Below are 22,254 nucleotides of genomic sequence, written 5' to 3' on the forward strand. Positions count from 1 at the left end.
GCCCCCCCACCCTTCCCTGCAGCCCCTGCACCCCCATTTTCCACCTGTTACCTGCTCAGGTGCTCCCTAGGATCACGGAGCCATGAACTGGGAGGGGACATGTTTACAAAGTTGAGGAAAAAAATAAAAATAAAGAGAGGAAAAAGTCCCAGTGGGGGAAGCACAGACCCAGAGCACCATGGGAGCCCCCTGGTGTTCCCCACAGACCATCATCATGATGAACATCATCAGGGTCTGTGCTTTTGTCTGGGTCGCCCTGAAATCTGAGGCACCCAGTGCAGGAGCTGTGACCCACATGCCCACCCAGCCACTGCCCATCCCTGGCACCCCCAATCCCCTGGGAACCCAGCTATGGGACCTCATTCTCTAGGTCCCCCTCCTGGTGACCCCCATCCCTGCATGCCCATTTCCCAGAACCTCCATTGCCCAGCATTGCCCTCCCCTTGATCCCATCCCATGGGCTCCACAGTCCCCCAGGACTCCCCATAGCAGGGCCCACATCACATCACCCCAAATCCCTGGGGTCCAAGCACCCCTGAGACCCCAATCTCGTTTCCCCTTCACCCTGGGGGACCCCATTCACCAAGATCCCATCCCCTTTGTCTCCCCTTCCTGAGGAGCCCCATTCCCCAGGGACCCCATTTCTGCCCCTCCCCGTTCCTATGGAAATCCATCCTTAGCTCCCCACATCCCCAGAGCCCCCCAGTCCCTCCATGTCCCTCTGTGTCGCCAGCCTGTCCCCACCCTGCCCCCACCAAGGGCCACCTACATGTGGGTGATGTGACCTCGCTTCCTTCCTCTTTGGCCAAAGAGCCACCACCCAGGGGACAGGTGGCCCCAGCATGCGTGTGACAGCCAGCCTGGATGGCCAGCGCCACTGGGATGGCCGGGAAGGTGGCACTGCTCCTGTGGGGTGAGTGCCATGGGCACAGGCCTGATGCCCCAGGGATGAGCCCTGGTGAGGCAGAGAGTGGTGGGGAGGGGGCACAGGGGGGCTGGGTGGTCCCCTGAGGTCCCCAATGCCACCAGAGCCAGTCTGTGGGGGTGGATGCTGGTGGTGGGGTGTCTGTGGGGACAGAAATGGGAGGACAGGAATGAGGGGACTGAGATCTGAGGACAAGGATATAATGACAGGCTCAATGGGGGTGGGAAAGCTGTCATGACAGGGACAGGGGGATAGGGATAAGAGGACAGGGATAAGGAGACAAACACATTGTGGATAAGCCATGGGGTTGGTGGGGGTGACCTGTGGCAGCATGGGATGTCTGTGGTGTCCCCATGTCCACGGTGTCCCCCTGACCCTAGCCCAGGGCGGTTGCAGTGTCCCTGTCCCTGAGATGTCCACGCCGCATGGATCTGGTGCATGGGCAGCTGTGACACAGACATGTTCCCCAGCCTCTCCAGATCTGTTCAGGATCATCTGTGAGCACTTTCTCACAAGAACTGATGTCCCACTGGGGACAGTTTGGGGACAGCCCCCACACCCCATGCCCTGGGTTCTGCTGTCACCGCAGTGCCACATCCACCCAGACCCTTTCCCTTCTTCCTTCCAGCCCAGACCCTCAGCCTCGCTGGTGAGTCCTCAGGGGATGCCATGTCCCCACCCTGCTGTCCCCAGCCCCACAATGGCCCTGGCAGGCTGGTGTCCCCTGTCACCCACAGGTGCCCAAACCACCCAGCTCCTCGTGGAGCCCCCCTGGATGCCAGCGGTGCTGTGGGACAATGTGACACTGTCCTGCCAGGGCTCAGGGACCTCTGGTGCCACCACTTGGTACAAGAACAGGGATCACTGGTGGAAGAAAGGACCCGACCACTTCCTTGTCACTGAGAGTGGCACCTACACGTGTGAGAGACCTGGCACTGGCCTCAGTCCCCCTATGCGCATCTTAAATGGTGAGGGGGCGATGGGTGCCCTGGTGGTGTCCCCAAGGGCTCTGGGTGAGCTCTGTGTCACACCCCTCATGTGACGAGAGCCAATCCCCTGAACATGGGGACATCCCAGAGCATCCCAGTACAATGAGACCCCCATCCTGGCAATGGGGGACCCCTGGTGCCTCCCACAGAGTCCCCAGATGTGACAAGTCCCCCTTGTCCCACAGAACGTCTGGTGCTGCAGGTGCCAGCGCAGGTGCTGCAGGAGGGGGACACGGTGACACTGCGCTGCCGGGGCTGGCGGGACAACGCCGTCACTGGGGTGCGATTTTACCGTGAAGAGGAGGATCTGGGGGGATGCCTCAATGGGACCGAGCTGTCCCTGTCACCCCTGCAGCTGCACCACAGTGGCCGCTACCGCTGCGGGGGCTGGGTGAGCTCGGGGCCATCACAGAGCTGGGAGAAGTCGGCACCAGTGACAGTGACAGTGACAGTGTGGAGTGAGTGTGGGAATAGGGGTGAGAAACCCCAACATCTTCCCAGGGTTCCCTCACCACCGTGTGCATCTCTCATCCCTCCCTTCATCACCTCCTCCCTGGGTCATCCACACCTTCCCATGTCCCTCCCAGCCCAGGTCCCTCCATCTCTGCCCGGGTCCCTCTCCAGGTCCCTCTGCTCCTCCCCGGCCTCCCTTTCCAGTTCCCAGCTTCATCTTCTGCTCTCCCTTCCCTACCTGAGTCACATCCCCCCAGCCCCTCCCTGGGCTCTCCCCACCCCTCTCTGGGCTCCCCACATCCCTCCCTGGCTCTTCTCTGTCCCATCTCTTGTCTGTCATCCCTGCCTGCATCAACCCCACCCCTCCCTGGATCTCTTTCTTCCTCAATGGGATCTCCTCTATCCCCTTTGTACTCCCCTTTTGCCACACCCCGAGTCCCACACACCTCATGGGTCCCCCATCCTATCCATGTCCCCCTGCAGAGGTCTCACTCTCGGGAATGTCCCTGTCGGCACAGCCCCCCAGGGGACAGGTGGTACTGGGTGACAGCCTGGTGCTGAGCTGTGTGGTGGCAATGGGGACAGGTCCCCTGTCCTTCTCCTGGCACTGGGAGGGCTCGGGGACACCGCTGGGCACTGGCCCCGCCTGGAGCTGAACCATGTTGGGGACAAGGACAGCGGCCACTACTGGTGCCGGGCCAGCGATAGGGACAGTGTGGCCGAGAGTCCCACACTGAATGTCACTGTTCTGGGTGAGTGGGACCCTCGGGCTGGGGATGATCCACCCATGGCATCCCCCATCCCACCTCAGGTCGCAGCCCCTGCCACTGCAGGTCACAGTCCTGGGTAGCTGTGGCTCTGGCTCTGGATGCTCCCACCACAGCATCCCCACCACAGAGCGCGTGTCAGCAAACACCACCGTATGTCACAGTCATGGGTGAAGGGCACCGTCTGTCTCCAGGTGCCACCATGCATAGAGTCCCTCATCCTACCCATCCCACCCTCATTCCCCCCTCTGCCCCTCTCTCACACAGTGTTCCAGCCCCTCCCCCACCCTCAGCCCTGTCTCTGTCCCTGCAGTGCCCGTGGCCAATGCCACCATCACCCCTGGCCCCCTGGCACTCCAGGTGCACCCAGGTGACCCCGTGACCCTGCGCTGCTCGGTGCAGGTGGGCTCAGCACCTGTCAACTTCACCTGGCTGCGTGATGGGCAGGAGGTGGCCCAGGGTCTACTCCTGGAGCTTGGGGACATCGATGTGGAACATTCTGGCATCTACCAGTGCTTGGCCACCAACCAGCTGGATGAGCACCGCGTGTTTCGGGCGCTCAGCCCAGAGCTGGTCCTGGAGGTGACACCGCGGGCACACTGGGGCACAGGTGGGGTCATATGGGGTCCCTGTGGGGGCCTGTGATGTCCAGGTCATGGACGACCTGGGTTCAACCCTGCTGTGTCCCTGGCAGTGTCACTGAGGGAACAGAGCACAGGAGGGAAGTCCTTAAGTCACCAGGGTTTCAGGACACCTGTGGTGACAGGTGACCCCAGTGTGTATCCCTTTGTTTCCTGCAGTGGCCGCAGGATTTGTTGGGTCCTTGTTGTTCCTGTTTCTTCTCGCGGGTGTCATCAACGGCTGTCACTGGTGGCACCACACAGGTGAGTGACAATGGGTGATGGGGGCTCCGGGAGTGGTGGGAAATCCTCCAGAGAAGGGAGGTGACAGGGCTGCACCCACAGTCTCTGATTTGGGAGGGGCTGAGCCTCCTGTGACCTCAGCTCAGGGCCCTGGGCAGTCTGGGGAGGTGTTGGAGGGTGGTGCAGGGATGCTGGGGGTTCTTTCAGGGATCCTGGGAGAGTTTGGAGGTTCCTCCTCCCTGCTGAACTTGGGGTTTTGGGGCTCAGTGAGTTGGGGACGCTAGGATAGTTCAGGGTTTCCGGGGGACATCAGGGATACTCAGGGGTCCTCGGGAGAATTGAGGCTCTGGTGAGGGTTCAGGATCCACAAGGATGGCTGGGGGCTCCTTGGACCCCACAATCACCCCCACCTCTTTCCTTTACAGCCACCAGGAAGCACCAGGACAGGTGAGTGGGGGGCTCCAGTCACGACACCCCTCTCGGCCAAACCCCCAGGACCTCTCATCCCCTCCCACACACTCCCTTATCCCCACAGGACACCCCCTGGAGCCTGAAGCCCCCCCAGTGGAGAAACCTGAGGTGACCTACGTGGAGCTGCTGGCGCCGAATGAGCAACCGTGGGAACTCAGTGACATCTATGAAATTCTACAGCCAAAATTGTGATGCTCTGGGATGTGGGTTGCACTGGGGACACTTGGGGTTCCTCCTCCACGGCTTCTGGGGTTGCCCATCCTGTTTGGAGGTGGCCACGAGTCAGGGAAGGCTGCACAGAGCACCCAGTGCTCCCCATTCCCCCTCCCAGTAGCACAAGGGGCTCCCCCATCCCCTTTCCAGTACCTGCAGAGGAGCCCCAATCCCCATCTGAGTGCTCTGAGTAACCTCAGTGACTTCCCCATTTTCGCCCCACAGTGCTCCCAGTACCCCCAGGGGATCCCCATTCTCCCTCCCAGTACCCCCATGCTCCCAGTGACTCTGCGTTCCCCCTTCCCAGTGCTCCCAGTACACCAGGTGGCTTCCCATCCCCCTTCCCAATTCCAAGGGAGCACAGGACCTGTCTCCCTGCTCCTGAGACAAAAATGCAGCTTTTTGGTTAAACTGGCAGAAATGGTGTTTCTTTGTTCAGCTCTCTCGGGTTTTGGCAATGGGATTCTCCAATTTTGTGTTGCCACTAAAAACCAGGGGTGTATGATTAGATCCTGTAGGATTTGAGGCTCTGTTTGTTGGTTTTGGATGGTCGGGACAGAGACGAGAGATCTCTGAAGTCAGGTCTTAGAGCATGGGGTTTATTGTGAAAGAGTGTGAGTGTAGGAGAGCTGCTAGGGGCTGCCAGGCAGCGCAAAGCATGTCAGAGAAGCAAGAGAGAGCGAGAGAGAGGGAGAGAGCAGGAAGAGATGAGTAACAAGAGAGCGAGCTGCCGTTTGCAATACAATAAATCATCTTCTGTGTTGAATATTCTAATTCTCATTAACCTATCTAGAACAAGCTACAAATCCTACAACATTTACATAAAACCTTTAAGAATCATTGCATTACCATACGGCGTTATATTTTAAACCCTAAAACCTGCTTTTTGGACTCTCTGCCAAGCAGGCAGGGTCTGCTCTGACCCTTGGACCTGCCTGCAAGCAGAGGGTATGGTTTCATCAAGAAGGGGGATTACTTTCAGTTGGCCGTACCATTGTTTTCGAGTTGTTCAGTAACTGGGGTTGGTAACTCAAAGCTTGTCTTCATTTCAGTCTCCATATCCTCAGCATCTTTTGCCAGGTAATCATATTTATAAGGCTTTCTATTTCATCGTCCCCAACACAGGGGCTGCTGCCCCTTCCCTCCCAGTGGAGGCACAAAAGGCAAAGATCCCAAAGGGCTGAGACAAGAACAATTTCCTGCAAACAGCAATGACAGAAGAAAACCAACAGCAACAGCAACAAGATTCAGAATCAAAAGAGTCAGAAAAGGAACAATTTCCAGGGAAAACCCCTGGAAAGGGACAAATGCCAGCATGTTTCCTCTACCAGGAGGAAACTGGCAGGTCTCTGGACCTTCATTGCTTTGATGGCCAAAGCAGCCTTCAGGAGGCTCTGGATTCTCTTCTTCCCTGTCTCAAAGCCCTCTCTCTTGGTTTAGAGAAAAGTTTGGGAGAGAATGCTTGCGAATGAATATTTCCTCTGAAAAAAGGGTTTCAGCAATCCCTTCCCACTGATATGAAATGAATTTTTAGTAGGTGAAAGTGAAAAAAGTCTGTTTATTTGACAAACAAGGTGCCCGCGTGGCACAGGAGGAAAATAAGTAACTGTTAGATATTGAACCATCAGAATGTCACCCTCCACACACACACCCCACACCCACAGCAGCAAAAACAAACCCAAAATGTCAGGGGAAGGGGAAAAACACCTTCACCAGCCACGTGCTAGGAAAAAAAAAAGGCAGATAATTTTGTCTCAGGGAAGGGAATAAGAGTCCACACAGCAGCTTGGGGAAGAGAAAAAACAGATGGGAACCTGGTGAACCTCTGACATTGGTCTCCTCCATGCTGCAGACAAGGCTGGTGAATTTTAGAGTCCTTTCTTTCGGTGGCTCAGCTTCTCCCGAGGTCCAGGGCTGGGCGGAGTTGCTCTGGCAGCTCCCCACAGGTCCTGCTGACCATCTCCCCAGGGATGGTCTGATCTTCAGACCAAAAGCAAGGCAAACAGTTCCAGAAGAAACAACAAGAGCCACTGAAGAATTGCGACTGCAGGCCAGTGAAAATCTTCTTGCCTAAGCTAACAAAACCCAAGCTAGCTAAAAGCAACCATGTAACACCTGTCTGCTCCAAAAAGCTGAGCACAGGGGAGTGAGGGTTTGGACCAAGCCCAAGCCAGAGCTCCTCTGGCTCCTGCTCCTCCCCACCTAAAGCTACAGGACCCATTTCTGGGCATAAAGCAGATGATCAGGAGTAGAGACTCATTATAAAATCACCCTCAGACACCCTCCTCTGCCATGTTCCCCCTCATTATGATGTCATCAATGCACTGTGGGTTTTCTGGAGCCTCCCCATTTTCCAGGGCAGGCAGGATCAATCTGTGGCAGTTGAATTCCCTCTGTCTCCACAGCAGCTCTGCCAAAGCCCAACAATGTCCTTTGGGGTCCCTGAAATCCCCTCTCCTGACAGAATCTGTGCCAAGGATTCCCACGGCCACTCCCAAGGGGCTGATTTGGCCATTCCCACTCGGGGTCACTTCAGCAGGATCTGTGTCCGCGGTGCTGCCGGGAGCCGTGCGGTCTCACCCTGGGCTTTCTGTGCCAGAGCTCAGCACCGCCATCGAGCTCTGCCTGCCCGCCCTGCCTGTGCCCGCTGCTGGCCAGAGGATCCTGGCTGCCCCTGCTGACTCAGACTTGGGCAACATCCAGTGCTGAGACCGGACAGGTCCGTGTGGGTTTGCGGGTGGAGCACCCCCTTCTTTCCCTCTCATGCTGGTCAGTTGTTACCACCCGGGGAATTTCTGAGCTCACATCAGACCCTGCCCACTACAAGTGAGTCCCTGCAGTTTCTGCCCTGCTGGAGGCACCAGTGCCCTTTGCTAGCTGTGGTCATAACCACAACAAAGGGGAAAAAACAGCACTGAGCAGGGTGGAAACTTCTGTTATTGTATTGTCATTTGTTTTGTTCCATTGTGTATATTTTCTAGTAAAGAACTGTTACTCCTTTTTCTACATTTTTCCTGGAAGCCCTGTAGTTTTGAAGTTAAAATAATTTGGAGAGAGGGCTCTTCTTTTTGTTCCAAGAAGATTCCTGCCCTCCTTGACAGACATTTGTCTTTTAAACTAAGACACTTTCCTATGGAAAACAGACATCCTTGGAGGCCTGGCACCAGCGAGTGCAGGGAGGAAGGAGGGGAACTTGGGGCTGCAGGCACCTGAACGGGGATTTCAGGGAGCCCAAAGGGAATCATTGGGCTTTGGCAGAGCTGCCATGGAGACAGAGGCAGTTCCACAGCTCAATGCCTGGCCTGGGCTTCCAGGACCCTTCTGTTGTGGGGCTGCCAAGTGTGGAAGAACAACAGGGCCCAATGGACACTACAACAGGACCCCATTGGAAACACGGCCTCGACCAGGACAAACACAAGGTTTGATGAGTTGAGATAAGGAACTGGGAGAAAACACTCCAAGGACAAAACAGGCTAAACTTAAGCTGCTGCAAAGTGAAATTTATTAGTAACAGAGTCAGAGGAGGGTAATGAGCAGTAAAATAAGCCCTTAAGACACCGTTCCTGCCCCCAGCCTTCCCACTGATAGCACACGGGGAACAGGGTATGGGGGTTTGGGTCAGTTCATCACCAGAACCTTCTTCTGCTGCTTAGGGAGAGGAGTTCTTCCCCTGCATTGCTGTGGGGTTCCTCCCATGGGAGACAGCTCTCCATGAACCTCTCCAGCATGGGTCCAAATCTCTCAAGCAGCAGCACACACACTGCTGCAATGTGAGCTCCTCCCACAGACAGACAGTCCTCCCAAAACTGCTTCAGTGTGGCTCCCTCATCCACAGGGTGCAGACCTCCGAGGCCAGGCTGTTCCATCTCGGGAGCAAGGCCTCTCTCTCTATGGGGTCTCCCAGTGGATCACAGCCTCCTCCAGGCATCCACCCGCTTCAGTGTGGGTCACTCTCCCATGGGCTGCAAGTGAATCTCTGCATCCCCATGAACCCCATGGGCTGCAGGGGGACAACGTGCTTCACCATGGCCGGCAGAGGAAATTTGGCTCTGGCACCAGGGGCACCTCCTCCCCGCCTTCACCACTGACCTTGGTGTCTCCACGTTGTTTTCCCTCACATGTTCTCACCTCCTCCTTCTTCTCTGGCTAGAATGAACTATATATGCATGTTGTTTTGATTTTCTTCTCAAATATGTTATCACTGAGGTGTAACCAACATCTCTAATTGGCCCAGGCCATATTCCCATAGATTCCACTTGGTTCCTGCAGTCGCCCATGAGGTCCTGGCAGCTCTGCGTAGGTCACCTGGGGATCCTGGGGTGTGGTGGCATGGGGGGATGCTGCAAGAGACACTGGCTGTGGGATGGGGGTGGGGGTGACACCCTGGGTGACGTGTCCCTGCGTGTGCCACCCTGTACTCACCTCCCATCCTCTTGGTGATCCCAACGTGGGTGTACAGCACCTCCCCCTCCTCTGGGGTCTCTGGGGGCTCCGGGGGGACCCTGCTGGGATAAGGGGGTGTGTGGGAGGGGATAGGAGGTGTTGGGGGTTGGGATAAAAGGGGAGTCACGGCTGGAGCCTCCCACTGACCTGTCCTGGTGCTTCCTGGTGGCTGCAAAGGAAGGAGGTGGGGGTGACTGTGGGGTCCCAGGGCCATGACCCTGCACAGGAATCCTGAATCCCACTGGACCCTCAGTTCCCCCCAGGATCCCTGAGTATCCCTGAAGTGTCCAGGAACCCCTGAAACACCGCGCTGCTCTGGACCCTCTGAGCCTCCAGAACCCCAAGCCTGATGGGAGGGGACCCCACAAACTCCCCCAGGATCCCTGAAAGAATCCCCAACATCCCTGCTTGATCCTCCAGCACTGCCCCAAACCCTTGAGGACGTCAGGCGAAGGTCACAGTGGGTTCAGCACAGTCCAAGTCAAGCACTGTGCTGCCCCATCACCCCCACATTCTAGAGGGCTGCCCACCTCCCGAGGCTCCCCATTGCCCCCATTGTAACCTACCCATGCTGTTCCTCCGGTGCCAGGCCACAGCTACACCCAGGAGCAGGAGCAGGAACACGAGGGACCCACTGACCCCTGCAGCCACTGCTGGGGACAGAGGGGAGGACACATCAGCATCACCTGTCCCTCTGGGTGTCCTGCAACCCTGGTGACCACGTGTGACCCCACCTGTGCCCCAGTGTCCCTCTGGTGTCACCTCCAGGGCCAGCTCTGGGCTGAGTGCCTGGAACACACGGTGCTCATCCAGCTGGTTGGTGGCCATGCATTGGTAGGTGCCAGAATGTCCCACATCGATGTCCCCAAGCTCCAGGAGGGGACCCTGGGCCACCTCCAGTCCATTGTGCAGCCAGGTGAAGGTGACAGGTGCTGAGCCCACCTGCACCGAGCAGCGCAGGGTCACAGGGTCACCTGCGTGCACCTGGAGTGCCAGGGAGCCAGGGGTGATGGTGGCATTGGCCACAGGCACTGCGGGGACAGAGACAGGGCTGAGGGTGGGGGGAGGGGCTGGAAACTGGTGTGGGGGGATGAGGGAGACTGTGCATGGTGGCACCTGGACACAGAGGGTCTCCTTCACACATGACTGTGACCAACAGTGGTGGGGATCACACCTGGTGTAAGGTGAGGGCATGCAATGGGTGGGATGAGGGTGTGGTGAGGGATACTGTGAATGGGAGTGACCACAAGCCCGAGGGACCCTCTCACTCAGGACCTTGTCTGAGGGTGATGGTGGCCGTCACCCTGTAGGGGGTGTGGATTAGTTTTGGTGGGATGTGACTGATTGGTCGAGGCAGATCGTGGGGGGTGTCACCCCAATCCTCAGTGTCCTGCTCACTCAGAAGGGTCATGCTCAGTAGGGTGACTGTGACTTGATGTGGGGTGTGGGATGTGACAGGTGGGATGAGGGAGCCATGGGTGGGATGTCCTGGGTGGAGATATCTGGACCCAGATGGTCTCAGTAACCTGGGACTGTGACACGCAGTGGTGGGGCGGTGATCTGGGGTGGGTTGGGGATGGTGTGGGGGAGATGAGGTGGGATGGGGAATTCCATGGGTGGGATCACCCCAGCCCGAGGGTCCCACTCACCCAGAACAGTGACATTCAGTGTGGGGCTCTCGGCCATGCTGTCCCCATTGCTGGCCCGGCACTGCTAGTGGCCGCTGTCCTTGTCCCCAATGTGGCTCAGCTCCAGGTGGGGGCCAGTGCCCAGCAGTGTCCCCGAGCCCTCCCGGTGCCAGGAAAAGGACAGGGGACCTGTCCCTGCGGCCACTGTGCAGTTCAGCACCAGGCTGTCACCCAGTGCCACCTGTCCATTGGGGGGCTGTGCAGACAGGGACACCCCTGATACTGGGACCCCTGCGTGGGGAAGACAAAGGGAATGGGGGACCCTGGAGGGATGAGGGAAAGCAGGGAGCAGTGAGTGACTCAGGAAAGGGAGGATCAGAGAGCGGTGGGGGGATCCCAGTGAGGAAGAAGGATGCCCAGAGACGGGGAGGCTTGGAAAGGGGTGGAAGGGACACCAGGGAGGGATGGAATGTTAGGAAGGGGAGACATGGAGTGGGTGTGAGGGGACCAGAGGGAAGGTTTTGGGGAGCCAGCCAGGGCTGGTGGGACCTTTGAATAATGGAGGGACCTAAGAGAGGGAGAGGTGTACCTAGGGGAGGGATGAGGGGACCAGGGGAGGGATGCAGGGACCAGGGACACTCATGGGAGGACGGAGGGACGGACCTGGGGAAGGCAAGGAGGCAGGTAGAGAGAGAGTCAGGCAGGGTTGGGGTACCCGGGGAGGCTGTGGGGGTTGCCGTGCCCATCCCCGCACTCACTGCGCACCGTGACGCGGAGCCGGGCGCTGCTCTTCCGCACGGCCCCCCCCTCGGAGCGCACCTCGCAGCTGTAACTGCCCGAGTGGGAGACCCCCACGGCGGGCAGCAGGAGCTGCGGGGACCACTTCGGGCCCCCCAGCAACTGCCCGTCCCGGTAGAAGAGGTGCAGGAGGGGGGCTCGGGGCCGCAGGGGGCTGGGGGTGCTGAGGCAGCTGAGATTCAGGGGGGACCCCTCGGTGGGCTCGGGGGGACCCTCCAGCTCCAGCACCGGCACTGAGAAGAGCTCTGGGAAGGAGATGGGAGGTGGGGATGTGACTCTGAGTCTGCTGGGAAGTCTCTGAGTCTGCTGGCTGAGGGGATGTCTCGCTATTGGAGTCCTAGCTGAGGGGTGCTCACCGTGCACTGTCACTGTCACTGGCACTGACACTGACACTGACAGACCGATGCTCACCAAGCCACTGCAGTGGTAGCTGCCACTGTGGTGCAGCTTCAGGGGGGACAGGGACAGCTCAGTCCTCCTGGGAGAGCCCCCCAGCTCCTTCTTCTCATGGTAAAATTGCACCCTGCTGACCAACGTGTCCTTCCAGCCCCGGCAGCGCAGTGTCACCGTGTCCCCCTCCAGCAGTGGCCCCGCCGGCACCTGTAGCACCAGCTGCTCTGTGGGACAGGGAGAACCCATTGCACTGAGGGGCTTGAGAAGGGTCCAAGGTGGGACCCCAAGGCACCAGGGACCACTGGGGAGTCTCCATTGTGCAGAAGGATCCCAGGGAGACCCAGGATGGCCCCATTGCACCAGCGTCCCCATGGTGTTCCCATCCCACTGGGATGCACTTGGGAGCACTGGGATGTCCCCATGTAAAGGGGACAGACTCTCACCACAGGAGCAGTGTGAGGCCAGCCACAGAGCAGAGTCCACCCCGAGCCATCAGTGGGCCATCCATCCCCATCCCCTGCTCACCATTTAAGACCCTCACGGTGGGGCTGCGCCTGGTGCCGTGTGTTTGACAATTGTAGGTGCCACTCTCAGTGACAATGAGGTGGTCAGCTGCATCCTGCCACCAGCGCTGCCCATCCTTGTACCAGGTGGTGGTACCGGGAGTCCCCAAGCCCCGGCAGGTCAGTGTCACTCTGTCCCACAGCACCGCTGGTGTCCAGGGGGGATCCACAAGGAGATGAGGGGTCTGGGCACCTGCAGGTGACAGGGGACACCAGCCTGCCAGGGCCAGCACATGGCTGGGGACAGCAGGGCAGGGACATGGCATCCCCCAAGGACTCACCGGCGAGGCTGAGGGTCTGGGCTGGAAGGGAGAAGGAAGAGGGTCTAGGTGGGGGTGGCACCATGGGGTCAGAAGCACCCGGGGACAGGGTGTGGGGTTGTCCCCAGCAGTCCCCATGGGGACTCTGGTGTGGCCCAGAGGTCTAGTGGACAGGGACACATTTGGCCACCCTGGGCTGAGGCAGGACATGGGGACACTGTGGACACCTTGGCCATGGTGACACCACCATCCTGGCAATGGTCCCACAGTCCCACAGCACATCCCTCCACGTCCCCATGGCCCTGTGCCTATGATCCCATTGCGATGGCACCTGTCCCCATGGGCTGTCCTCAAGTTGTTTGTCCCCTTGTCCCTGTGCCTCCATCCTTCTCCCCTTGCCCCTGTACCCACAGCTGGTCCAGCCCTGTGATGCCTCTCCTTACAACTCATTCCCCCCATTCCTGTATCCTGCTCTTGTCCCCACAGCCACCCCATGGCCCCAGTCACACCAGGGTCCACCCCCATGGACTTGCTCTGCTGGCACTGGGGACCTCAGGGGACCCCACAGCCCCCCTGTGCCCCCTCCCCACTGCTCTCTGCCTCACCAGGGCCATCCCTGGGGCATCAGGCCTGTGCCCAGAGTACTCACCCCACAGGAACAGTGCCACCTTCCTGGCCATCCCGGTGTCCTCAGCCACCCTGGCTGGCTGTCACACAATGACTGCACCGACTGTCCCCTGGGTGGTGGCTCTTCGGATTAAGGGGAAGGAAGCGAGGTCAGGTCTCGTCTCCACATGTGGGTGGCCCTTGGTTGGGGCAGGGTGGGGACAGGCTGGGGGCAGGGTGGGGACATGACGGGGACATGATGGGGGCATGGTGTTGTGATGAGTGAGGGGCTCAGGGGATGTGGGGAGCTGAGGATGGGTGTCCCGGGGCAATGGGGCTCCAGGGAATGGAGGTCCTGAGGAGGAGGACTCACAGGGAGTGACTGTCTTGGGATTGGGGGTCCCCATGCAGGGGGGTTCAAGGATGGGGGTCCCAGGGGAACATGGCAACCATGGATTGGAGTCATGGCGTGTGGGTCCCAGGGACAGGGGTGTGGGGGAAATGGGGGGACTCTTGAGAACACGCAATTCTTGGGGAATGGGGGCCCATTGGATCAAGGGAATGGGGAGCCTGGGCACTGGGAAACCTGTTATGGTGATGCCAGGGAGGTGAGACCTCCGGAATGGGGGTCCTATTTTCGGGTTCACAGAGCAATGGGGGTCTGAGGGATGGGGAGTGTCTGGGTGCGCATGTGGGTTGAGCTCCTTCATTGGGTGACTCAGATTTTGGGGTGACCCAGGGCACAGCAAAGCCCCCCTGCTTGGGGGGCACCTCATGAGGACACTGAAGGTATCCAAAGTACTGCAGGGATTTGCCATTGACCTGCGAGGATATTGCCTTTCTCTGTTTCTTTTTTTTTTTTTTATTTTCCACATTTTCACGCTACCACCCCCACCTTGCCCTGCCCAAGTCCCTGGCTCAGCAATCCCAGGGAGCAACTGAGCAGGAAAGAGGTTGGGGAGACGCCATGGAGGGGGAAAAGAGAGTTCAGGGATTTCTGGGCGGGGTGGGGGGGCTTTAGGGGATTGGGGTGTCTAGCTGTGTCCCCCAACACTTTCACTTTCCCTTTCCTGCAGCAGAAGGAAGAGGCTGTTTGTGGTAAGAGTCAGAAGAGTGGGGTGGGTTCAGTCCTGGTGGGGCACAACCAGGGAGGTCCCGTCCTGGGGGGTCTCTGTTCTGTGGCTGATATATCATGGAATCCTCTGTCGAGGGAGGGCTCTGTCCATGCCCAGTATCCCCAGTGGGGCATTGTGACCTCTGGGGTGCCACAACTTGGGAAATGCCCCATCCCCTCTATGTCCCCCTTAACAGTACCTCTTCAGTTTGGGAGCCCCCAGTCCCCCTTTTGGAGCCCAAAGGTGCAGCCCCTTCCCCTCCAATCTTTCAGACCCCCAAGGCCCTTCTGTGGGTGAGAAGCCCCCACAGGAGTGACAGAAACCCCAATAACCTCCCATAACCACCACCCCTCACTCCCCCTGCAGGGCTTCAATGCTGGGAACCAGGATGAGGATGAGACCCTCCAGATGAAACACCTGTGACCCCCCTGACTGTCCCTCCTCTGTCCAGAACATCCGAGGACCATCCTGCCCCCTCTCTCCAACGCTGGGATGGAAAACTAGAGCTGAGTTTAGAAGAGCAGCTTTTGCCAGCCCCGCTCTGGCCAGCCCCAGGGGCAGCCAGCACCTGAGGCTCCCACCTGCCCCCTTGGCCCCCTTTGATTCTCACAGCTTTAGAGCTGCTCAAAGGTGAGAATTGTGTGGGGGAAAAGGCCTGGCTGTGGTTTGCTCAGCTCTGCAAGAAGCACAGAAACCAACTGGAGCTCAAGCAGTGGCTCTGCAAGGGCCTTTGATGGTTTTCAGAGCAGGGCTGGGTGGAAACTAACCGTGCAGGGGCAGCTGTGAGGGAACCAGTCCGGAAATGCAGCAATTGATAATTTTGTCCCTCTGGCCAAGGGACTGAGAGAGCCCCAGAACTCCTGCAAAGACAAAGACGCTCCTCCATCCTGTCTCAAATCTGCAGCCCTTTGGAACCTCCCAGAAAGAATGTTTGGGTTCTGGCTGTGGCCACCAGACAAGAGGGAAAAGTGTGGAAATATTGATCAGGGGCCGTACATGTGGATCTGGTGAACACAGGGGTGAGAGCAGGAGCAGGGAGTGCCCAGGCAGGGGAATTCAGGGCAGGATGGAGGGGATTTACCAGGGAATCACACCCTGAGGGACACACAGGCATTTCCACAGATTCCTGGGCAGTGGTCCAAGGATGGACAGAGTTGTTTCATTTTTGGGAGCAGAATCCATGGGAAATAAATCAAATCTCAGAGTGGGAATGAGAAAAATTGGGACGAGTTCCTAGATATAGCCTAAGAAAAGCCTTCCTTATACAGTGTGTTGCTGCCCAGCAGACAGGAAACAATCACATGGACCTGTTGGACGCTCAGGGAGATTCCACACTCCGTACTATCCAAAGCAAATGCTGCTGTGGGATGCACGAATGGAGTCCTAACACAAACCATATACTCTCAGTGCTTTGTGATTTGTTTTTGTTTATATTGTGTGCGACTTGTTTGGAGACCAACTCTCAAAAAGATCCTATAAACCAGGCCATTTTATCTTTGTCAGTTGGATTTGGCTAAGTTTGTTTTCTTTACTCATAAAAAAGGTGTGGGAAAAGCGTTTTACTTGTATCCTATGGATGTGTAATTTTGTCTCAACCAATTGGGAATAAGGGAATTCAATCCAATTTAGTCTGAGAATTGCCGTCGTGCAGGCAAGGTCAATAAAGGACATGTCTGAAGTTGGGGCACTTCAGAGGTCACAGTGCCCCACAGGTGATGGGGAGGTGGTCAGGATTCCCCTGGGATGTGTCACCCCCAGAGCAAGGATCCCCCATGACCAGACCTCCACCCAGATGTGTCACCACACCAGAAGAGCTCTTTTCCCCCAGGACAGGACCCCCCTGGATGTGCCCCCCAGGACAGAACCACCCCCATGTCTGACTCTTTCCCCATTCGGTGCAGTTACAGTCACAGCCAGCAGGGGCGCTGTTGGCTCCCAGCTGGGCAGCTCAGGTGCAATGATTCCCCCGCGGCTGCAGGGGGCGCTGTGGCGCGAGCTCAGCCGCCTCTCCACCTGGCAATGGCGGCTCAGGTGACAGAGAATGAGAGACAATGGCTTCCTTTGCAAAACTCACGGGGAGCAGCTGGTCTGAGTGCCACTGTGGGTGGTGAGCTGGACTGTAGCAGGAACCTCAGAGCAGTGGGCTGGAACAGCAGAGCCGAGCACACCCAGGGTAGCAAACAAAGTGTGGACAAAACTCAGAATCCCTGGCAAGAGCTGCAGGGGTTGGGGCAGATGCAGGGTGTTGAGTGAAAGTGTAGCAAAAAACTGCCACAACAGTGGCAGGAAGACAGCTAGGCTGGGCAGCGGCAGCTGAGCTCCTGCAAGCCGCAGGGAAAAACTCCCTCCAGAGAAGGGAAGGCGGTCAGGGTCCTGGGTTTCCCCTGAGGCACCCAAGCAGATGGTGAGGGTCACTCCCAGTGAGGTTGGGTGTTGAAAACATCCCAGTTCAACAGCTGCTCTTATGAGCAAAGGCTCACCCATGGTAAGGAGAAGCAGTGAAGAACAAAACTCTGCAGCAGCAGTGAATTCTCCCCTCAGGCATAGCCCAGCACCAAGAGCACAAACATCTCTCCTGCCATCCCCCTGAGAGCAAGAGATCAAGAGAGTGCTGAGAGGGCTGAGCCCAGCCCCTGACCCCCAGCCAAGTCTCACTGTATCTCTGCACTTCCCAAGAGAAAACCTCCCTGCTAAGAGACTGCAGCAAACTGTACCCCTTCCCCCTCCTCCCCATCCTGGCTACATCTTTTATCACTTTAGTACTCCTCCTTCCCATCTCTTCGGCAACAAATGGGAAAAAAGTTTCCTGACAGAATGAAAAAAAGAAAATATCCTGACCTTCAAGAGGAGGTCCATCCAGAGCCACGAGACTTTATGGTTCCCTTTAGGAGCCCATTGGTGCATCCCACAGCAGCATTTGCAGTGGATAATAACAGAGTGTGGAATCTCCCTGAGTATGCAAAAGGTCCATGTGATTGTTCCCTGTCTGCTGGGCAGCAACACACCATATAAGGAAGGCTTTTGTTGGGACACATTTAGGAACTCTTCCCAATTTTCCCATTCCCACTCTGAGACTTGATTTACTTCCCATGGATTCTGCTCCCAGAAATGGAATAACTCTGTCCATCCTTGGACCACTGCCCAGGAATCTGTGGAAATGCCCGTGTGCCCCTCAGGGTGTGATTCCCTGGTAAGTCCCCTCCATCCTGCCCTGAATTCCCCTGCCTGGGCACTCTCTGCTCCTGCTCTCACCCCTGTGTTCCCATGATCCATGTGTTGAGCCCCTGATCAATATTTCCACACTTTTCCCTCCTGTCTGGCAGCCACAGCCAGAAACCAAACATTCTGTCTGGGAGGTTCCGAAGGGTTACAGGTTTCGTACAGGAAGGAGGAGGCTCCAGGTCAGGTTGTTGAGCAGATTGTTGTTGTCTTTGCAGGAGTTCTGGGGCTCTCCCAGTCCCTTTCTTATAAATTAGGTATTTAAAAGCCAATCAGAGACTTGGATCGAATTAAAGAATTTATTAATTAAAAGCAAGCAAGTATCAGCCAAACAGCGCTGGGCGGCCGGGTGAGTCTCCTGCTGCACCCACGGCACCGAGCCCCCAAGGATACATACAGCTGCTTTTATACAGTTTATATTTCTTGGTTGTTTGTGATTGGCCGTTGAGATGTCCGGGTCTGCGCAGTCTGCGTTGTGCTGTTGCTAGGTGACTCTTTATTGCCAGGGCCGAAAGCTCTTCGCCTTCCCTGGAGGGGGCTGTGCAAACTTATTGCTTGATATATGCTTGCAGGCATGACAGTTATGAAAAAGCTGGAAGTGCTCTTAGCTTCATGCAAAGAGAACTATCCCCACAAACCAAAAAAGAACTTCTTCAAGGAGAACCATCCCAAATTAAAAAGCCCCCTGCTTTCTCCAACGATTCAGGAACTATGCTTCATGTAATTCAACACACCTTGGCCAGAGGGACAAAATGATCAATTGCTGCATTTCCAGACTGGTTCCCTCCCAGCTGCCCCTGCAGGGTTAGTTTCCACCCAGCCCTGCTCTGAAAACCACCAAAGGCCCTCGCTGAGCCACTGCTTGAGCTCCAATTGGTTTCTGTGCTTCTTGCAGAGCTGAGCAAACCACAGCCAGGCCTTTTTCCCCCACACAATTCTCACCTTTGAGCAGCTCTAAAGCTGTGAGAATCAAAGTGGGCAGGTGGGACCCTCAGGAACTGTTCCCTCAGGAGCTCTCCAGGATCGCTGAGCCACGAAGTGGAGGGGACAGGATGTTAAAGTGAGGGAAATAAGGAAAGAAATAGAAATGAAGAGAGGAAAAAGCACGGAATGGGGGCACAGCCCTGGAGTCCTGCCCTGTGGTGCCTCCCCAAACCATGAACACCCCATGGGGGCTATGTTGACCTATAGGTCACCCCAAAATCTGAGGTGCTCAGTGAAGGAGCCGAGACCTGGTGGGCAGGTGCCCACCCAGCCACTGCCCATCCCTGGGCCCTTTATTCGCCTTGGAGCCCAATCATGGCTCCCCATTCTTTACATCCCCCCTCTCTGGGACCCCCCTACCCCCAGGGCCCCCATTTCCATGGGGCACCCCTTTCCCCTGACACCCCCATGCCATGATCCCAAATCCCGGGAGCTCCTGTTCCCCTGGAAACCCCCATCCCTGGGTCCCCCAACATAGGGCCCCATCCCATGTGATTCCTTCCTTCCCACTGAACCCCATTTCCCTGGACACCCATCCTTGGATCCCAACACCCCCTCAGGCTCCAATTTCTGGGCACACCATGTCCCCACCATGTCCCCACCATGTCCTCAGCATGTCCGCACCACGTCCCCACCCTGCCCCCATCCTGTCCCCACCCTGCCCCCATCAAGGGCGACCAACATGTGGGAACAAAACGTGAGATTGTTTGCTTCTCACTACCTGGGGGACAGAAGGTCTCAGCAGCATGTGACAGCCAGCCTGGATGGCCGGGGACACGGGGATCGCCAGGAAGGTGGCACTGCTCCTGTGGGGTGAGTGCCCCGGGCACGGGTCTGGCGCCCCAGGGATGACCCTGGTGAGGCAGAGAGCAGTGGGGAGGGGGCACAGGGAGGCTGTGGGGTCCCCTGAGGTCCCCAGTGCCAGCAGAGCCAGACCATGAGGGTGGACACTGGTGCGACCATGGTCGTTAGGGGGTGGTAGGGACAGGAATGGGGGGACAGGAACAGAGAACAGGGATGTGGGGAGAGGCACCATGGGACTGGGACAGCTGTGGGGACGTGCATGGGGGAACTGCGATGCAGGGACAGGGACAACGAGACAAGCGCTATGCAGATGTGGCCATAGGGACAGGAGCCATTGGAATGTGATCATGGGCACAGGGCCATGGGATATGGCCATGGGGTTAGGGGCTGTGGAGCTGGTGGAGATGACTTATGCCTGCACGGGGTGGTCATAGAGTCCCCATGCCTGGGATGTCCACAGTGTCCCCATGTCCTGAATCAGCCCAGGGTGCCTGAGGTGTCCCAGTTCTTGAGAGGTCTGTGCCACACTGGTGTCCCCACAAGGACAATTTGGGGACAGCACCCGCTCCTGGTACCATGGTCCCCGTGGGGTCAACCCACCCAACCCTGTCCCTTCCCTCTTCCAGCCCAAACCCTCAGCCTCACTGGTGAGTCCTCAGGGGATGCCATGTCCCTGTCCCGCTGTCCCCAGCCCTACGGTGGCTCTGGCAGGCTGGTGTCCCCTGTCACCCGCAGGTGCCCAGACAACGCAGCTTCTTGTGCAGCCCCCCTGGACACCGGCGGTGCTGTGGGACCGAGTGACACTGATCTGTCAGGGCTCAGGGACACCCAATGTCACCACCTGGTACAAGGGTGGGCGGCGCTGGGGCCTGGAGGGACCCAACCATTTCACTGTCACAGAGATTGGCACCTACAAGTGTGACAGACCTGACACCAGGATCAGCCCCCCTGTGACCATCGTAAATGGTGAGGGGGTGTTTGTGTCCCCAGCCTGGCACCCACGGGGACCCCGAGGGCTCTAGGTGAGCTCTGCATTCTGGGTCAACGCCGTTGGTGTGACCAGAGCCTGTCCCCTGCACACGGGGACATCCCAGAGCATCCCAGTGCAAGGGGACCTTCCTGTTGCAATTGGGGACCCCTGTGTGTTACCCAATGGGGTGTCTTAGTGCCATCTGGAACTGCCCGGTGTGACAGGACCCCCCTGTCCCCCAGAGCGGCTGGTGCTGCAGGTGCCAGCATGGGCGCTGCTGGAGGGGGACACAGTGACACTGCGCTGCCGGAGCTGACGGGACAAATCGGTCACTGGGCTGCGCTTCTACCTTGGGGTCAAGGAGGTGGGGAGGCCCCTCGATGGGACCGAGCTGTCTCTGTCCCCCCTGCAGCTGAACCACAGTGGCCAATACTGCTGCGGGGGCTGGGTGGACTCCGAGCTCTCGCCGTGGGCGAGGTCAGTGCCAGTGACAGTGACAGTGCATGGTGAGCACCCCAAAACCCCGATATCTAGACACACTCACAGCCCCTGACCCAGGTATTCTGGGTCACCATCCCCACCACCCATCTTCTTCCCAGAGCTCTTCTCAGTGCCAGTGCTGGAGCTGGAGGGTCCTCCCGAGCCCACCGAGGGGTCCCCCCTGAATCTCAGCTGCCTCAGCACCCCCAGCCCCCTGCGGCCCCGAGCCCCCATCCTGCACCTCTTCTACCGGGACGGGCAGTTGCTGGGGGGCCCGCAGAGGTCCCCGCAGCTCCTGCTGCCCGCCGTGGGGGTCTCCCACTCGGGCAGTTACAGCTGTGAGGTGCGCTCTGAGGGGGGGGCCGTGCGGAAGAGCAGTGCCCGGCTCCGCGTCACGGTGCGCAGTGAGTGCGGGGATGGGCACGGCAACCCCGACGTCTCCCCGGTTACCCCAGCTCTGCCGGTGCAGCCTCAGCCATCCCTGACACCCTGCCCGGGTCGCCCCATCCTTTCCCGGCTTCCCCATCACTGCATCGCGCACCCTGATTGCCCCCAGAGTCCACCCACCTCTCCCTCACCGCATCCCGAATTCCTCCCGAGGTTCCCCAATCACTGTCCCGACTCCCCCCACCCCTCACCGGACCCCTGCCCTGAGTCCACCTACACCTCTCTGAAGTTCCCCCATGGTTCCCTGGTCCTTCCATCGCTCTCTGGGTCCCCACACTCCTCCCTGAATCCCCCCATCCCTGCCTGGGCTCCCTTGTACCACTTTCCAAGTCTCCCCCCATCTCTGGGCCCCCTTCTTCTTCACTGGGGTCCTCCCTCTGATGCCTCTTCCCCAGGTCATTCACTGTCCCCTGGTGTCCCCATCCTGCAGGGGACTCACTCTCGAGGGTGTCCCTGTCGGCACAACCCCCCGGAAGACAGGTGGCAGTGGGTGACAGCCTGCTGCTGAGCTGTGCAGTGGCTGCAGGGACAGGTTCCCTGTCCATCTCCTGGCACCGGGAGGGCTTGGGGGCACCGCTGGGCACTGGCCCCCGCCTGGAGCTGCACAGCGTTGGTGAGAATGACAGCGGTCACTACCAGTGCCGGGCCAGCAACAGGGAGAGCGTGGCCGAGAGCCCTACACTGAATGTCACTGTCTTTGGTGAGCGGGACCCTCGGGCTCAGGGTGACTCCACCCACGGCATCCCCCTTCCCTCCCAACCCACCCATTTCCCCCCCCCCGTCCCCCTCAACCCATACCGTAGTCCAGCCCCTCCCCCAGCCTCAGCCCCGTCTCTGTCCCCGCAGTGCCCGTGGCCAATGCC

At 58.3% G+C, this 22,254-nt stretch overlaps 2 protein-coding genes across 8 annotated transcripts in view; both read right to left on the reverse strand.

Moving 5' to 3' along the window:
- LOC146420305 (Fc receptor-like protein 4) overlaps nt 1-1,386 on the reverse strand; it is a 3,166-nt gene extending 1,780 nt beyond the window's left edge. Inside the window, exons 1-2 of the mRNA XM_085048350.1 lie at nt 1,301-1,386; nt 770-906 (exon numbers count right to left, since the gene is read on the reverse strand). Coding sequence (XP_084904476.1) covers nt 770-906; nt 1,301-1,386 — 223 coding nt within the window. The remainder of the gene's footprint in view (nt 1-769; nt 907-1,300) is intronic.
- LOC146420298 (Fc receptor-like A) overlaps nt 1-22,254 on the reverse strand; it is a 176,970-nt gene that overhangs the window by 121,847 nt on the left and 32,869 nt on the right. The window contains exons 1-4 of one of the 7 annotated variants that reach the window (XM_085048392.1): nt 13,416-13,562; nt 12,469-12,962; nt 11,907-12,167; nt 11,056-11,795 (exon numbers count right to left, since the gene is read on the reverse strand). The exons of 3 other annotated variants lie outside the window; for them this stretch is intronic. In XM_085048392.1, the coding sequence (XP_084904518.1) occupies nt 11,449-11,795; nt 11,907-12,167; nt 12,469-12,904 (1,044 nt within the window). In that variant the 5' untranslated portion in view covers nt 12,905-12,962; nt 13,416-13,562 and the 3' untranslated portion in view covers nt 11,056-11,448. Of the gene's footprint in view, nt 1-11,055; nt 12,168-12,468; nt 12,963-13,415; nt 13,563-22,254 lie in introns of those variants that run through there. 3 more of the 7 variants (XM_085048394.1, XM_085048390.1, XM_085048393.1) reach the window with 3 other exon arrangements.

The sequence above is a fragment of the Lichenostomus cassidix genome, unplaced genomic scaffold, assembly GCF_008360975.1.
Source record: "Lichenostomus cassidix isolate B80296 unplaced genomic scaffold, HeHo_3.0 HiC_scaffold_852, whole genome shotgun sequence".
Lineage (NCBI taxonomy): Eukaryota > Metazoa > Chordata > Aves > Passeriformes > Meliphagidae > Lichenostomus > Lichenostomus cassidix.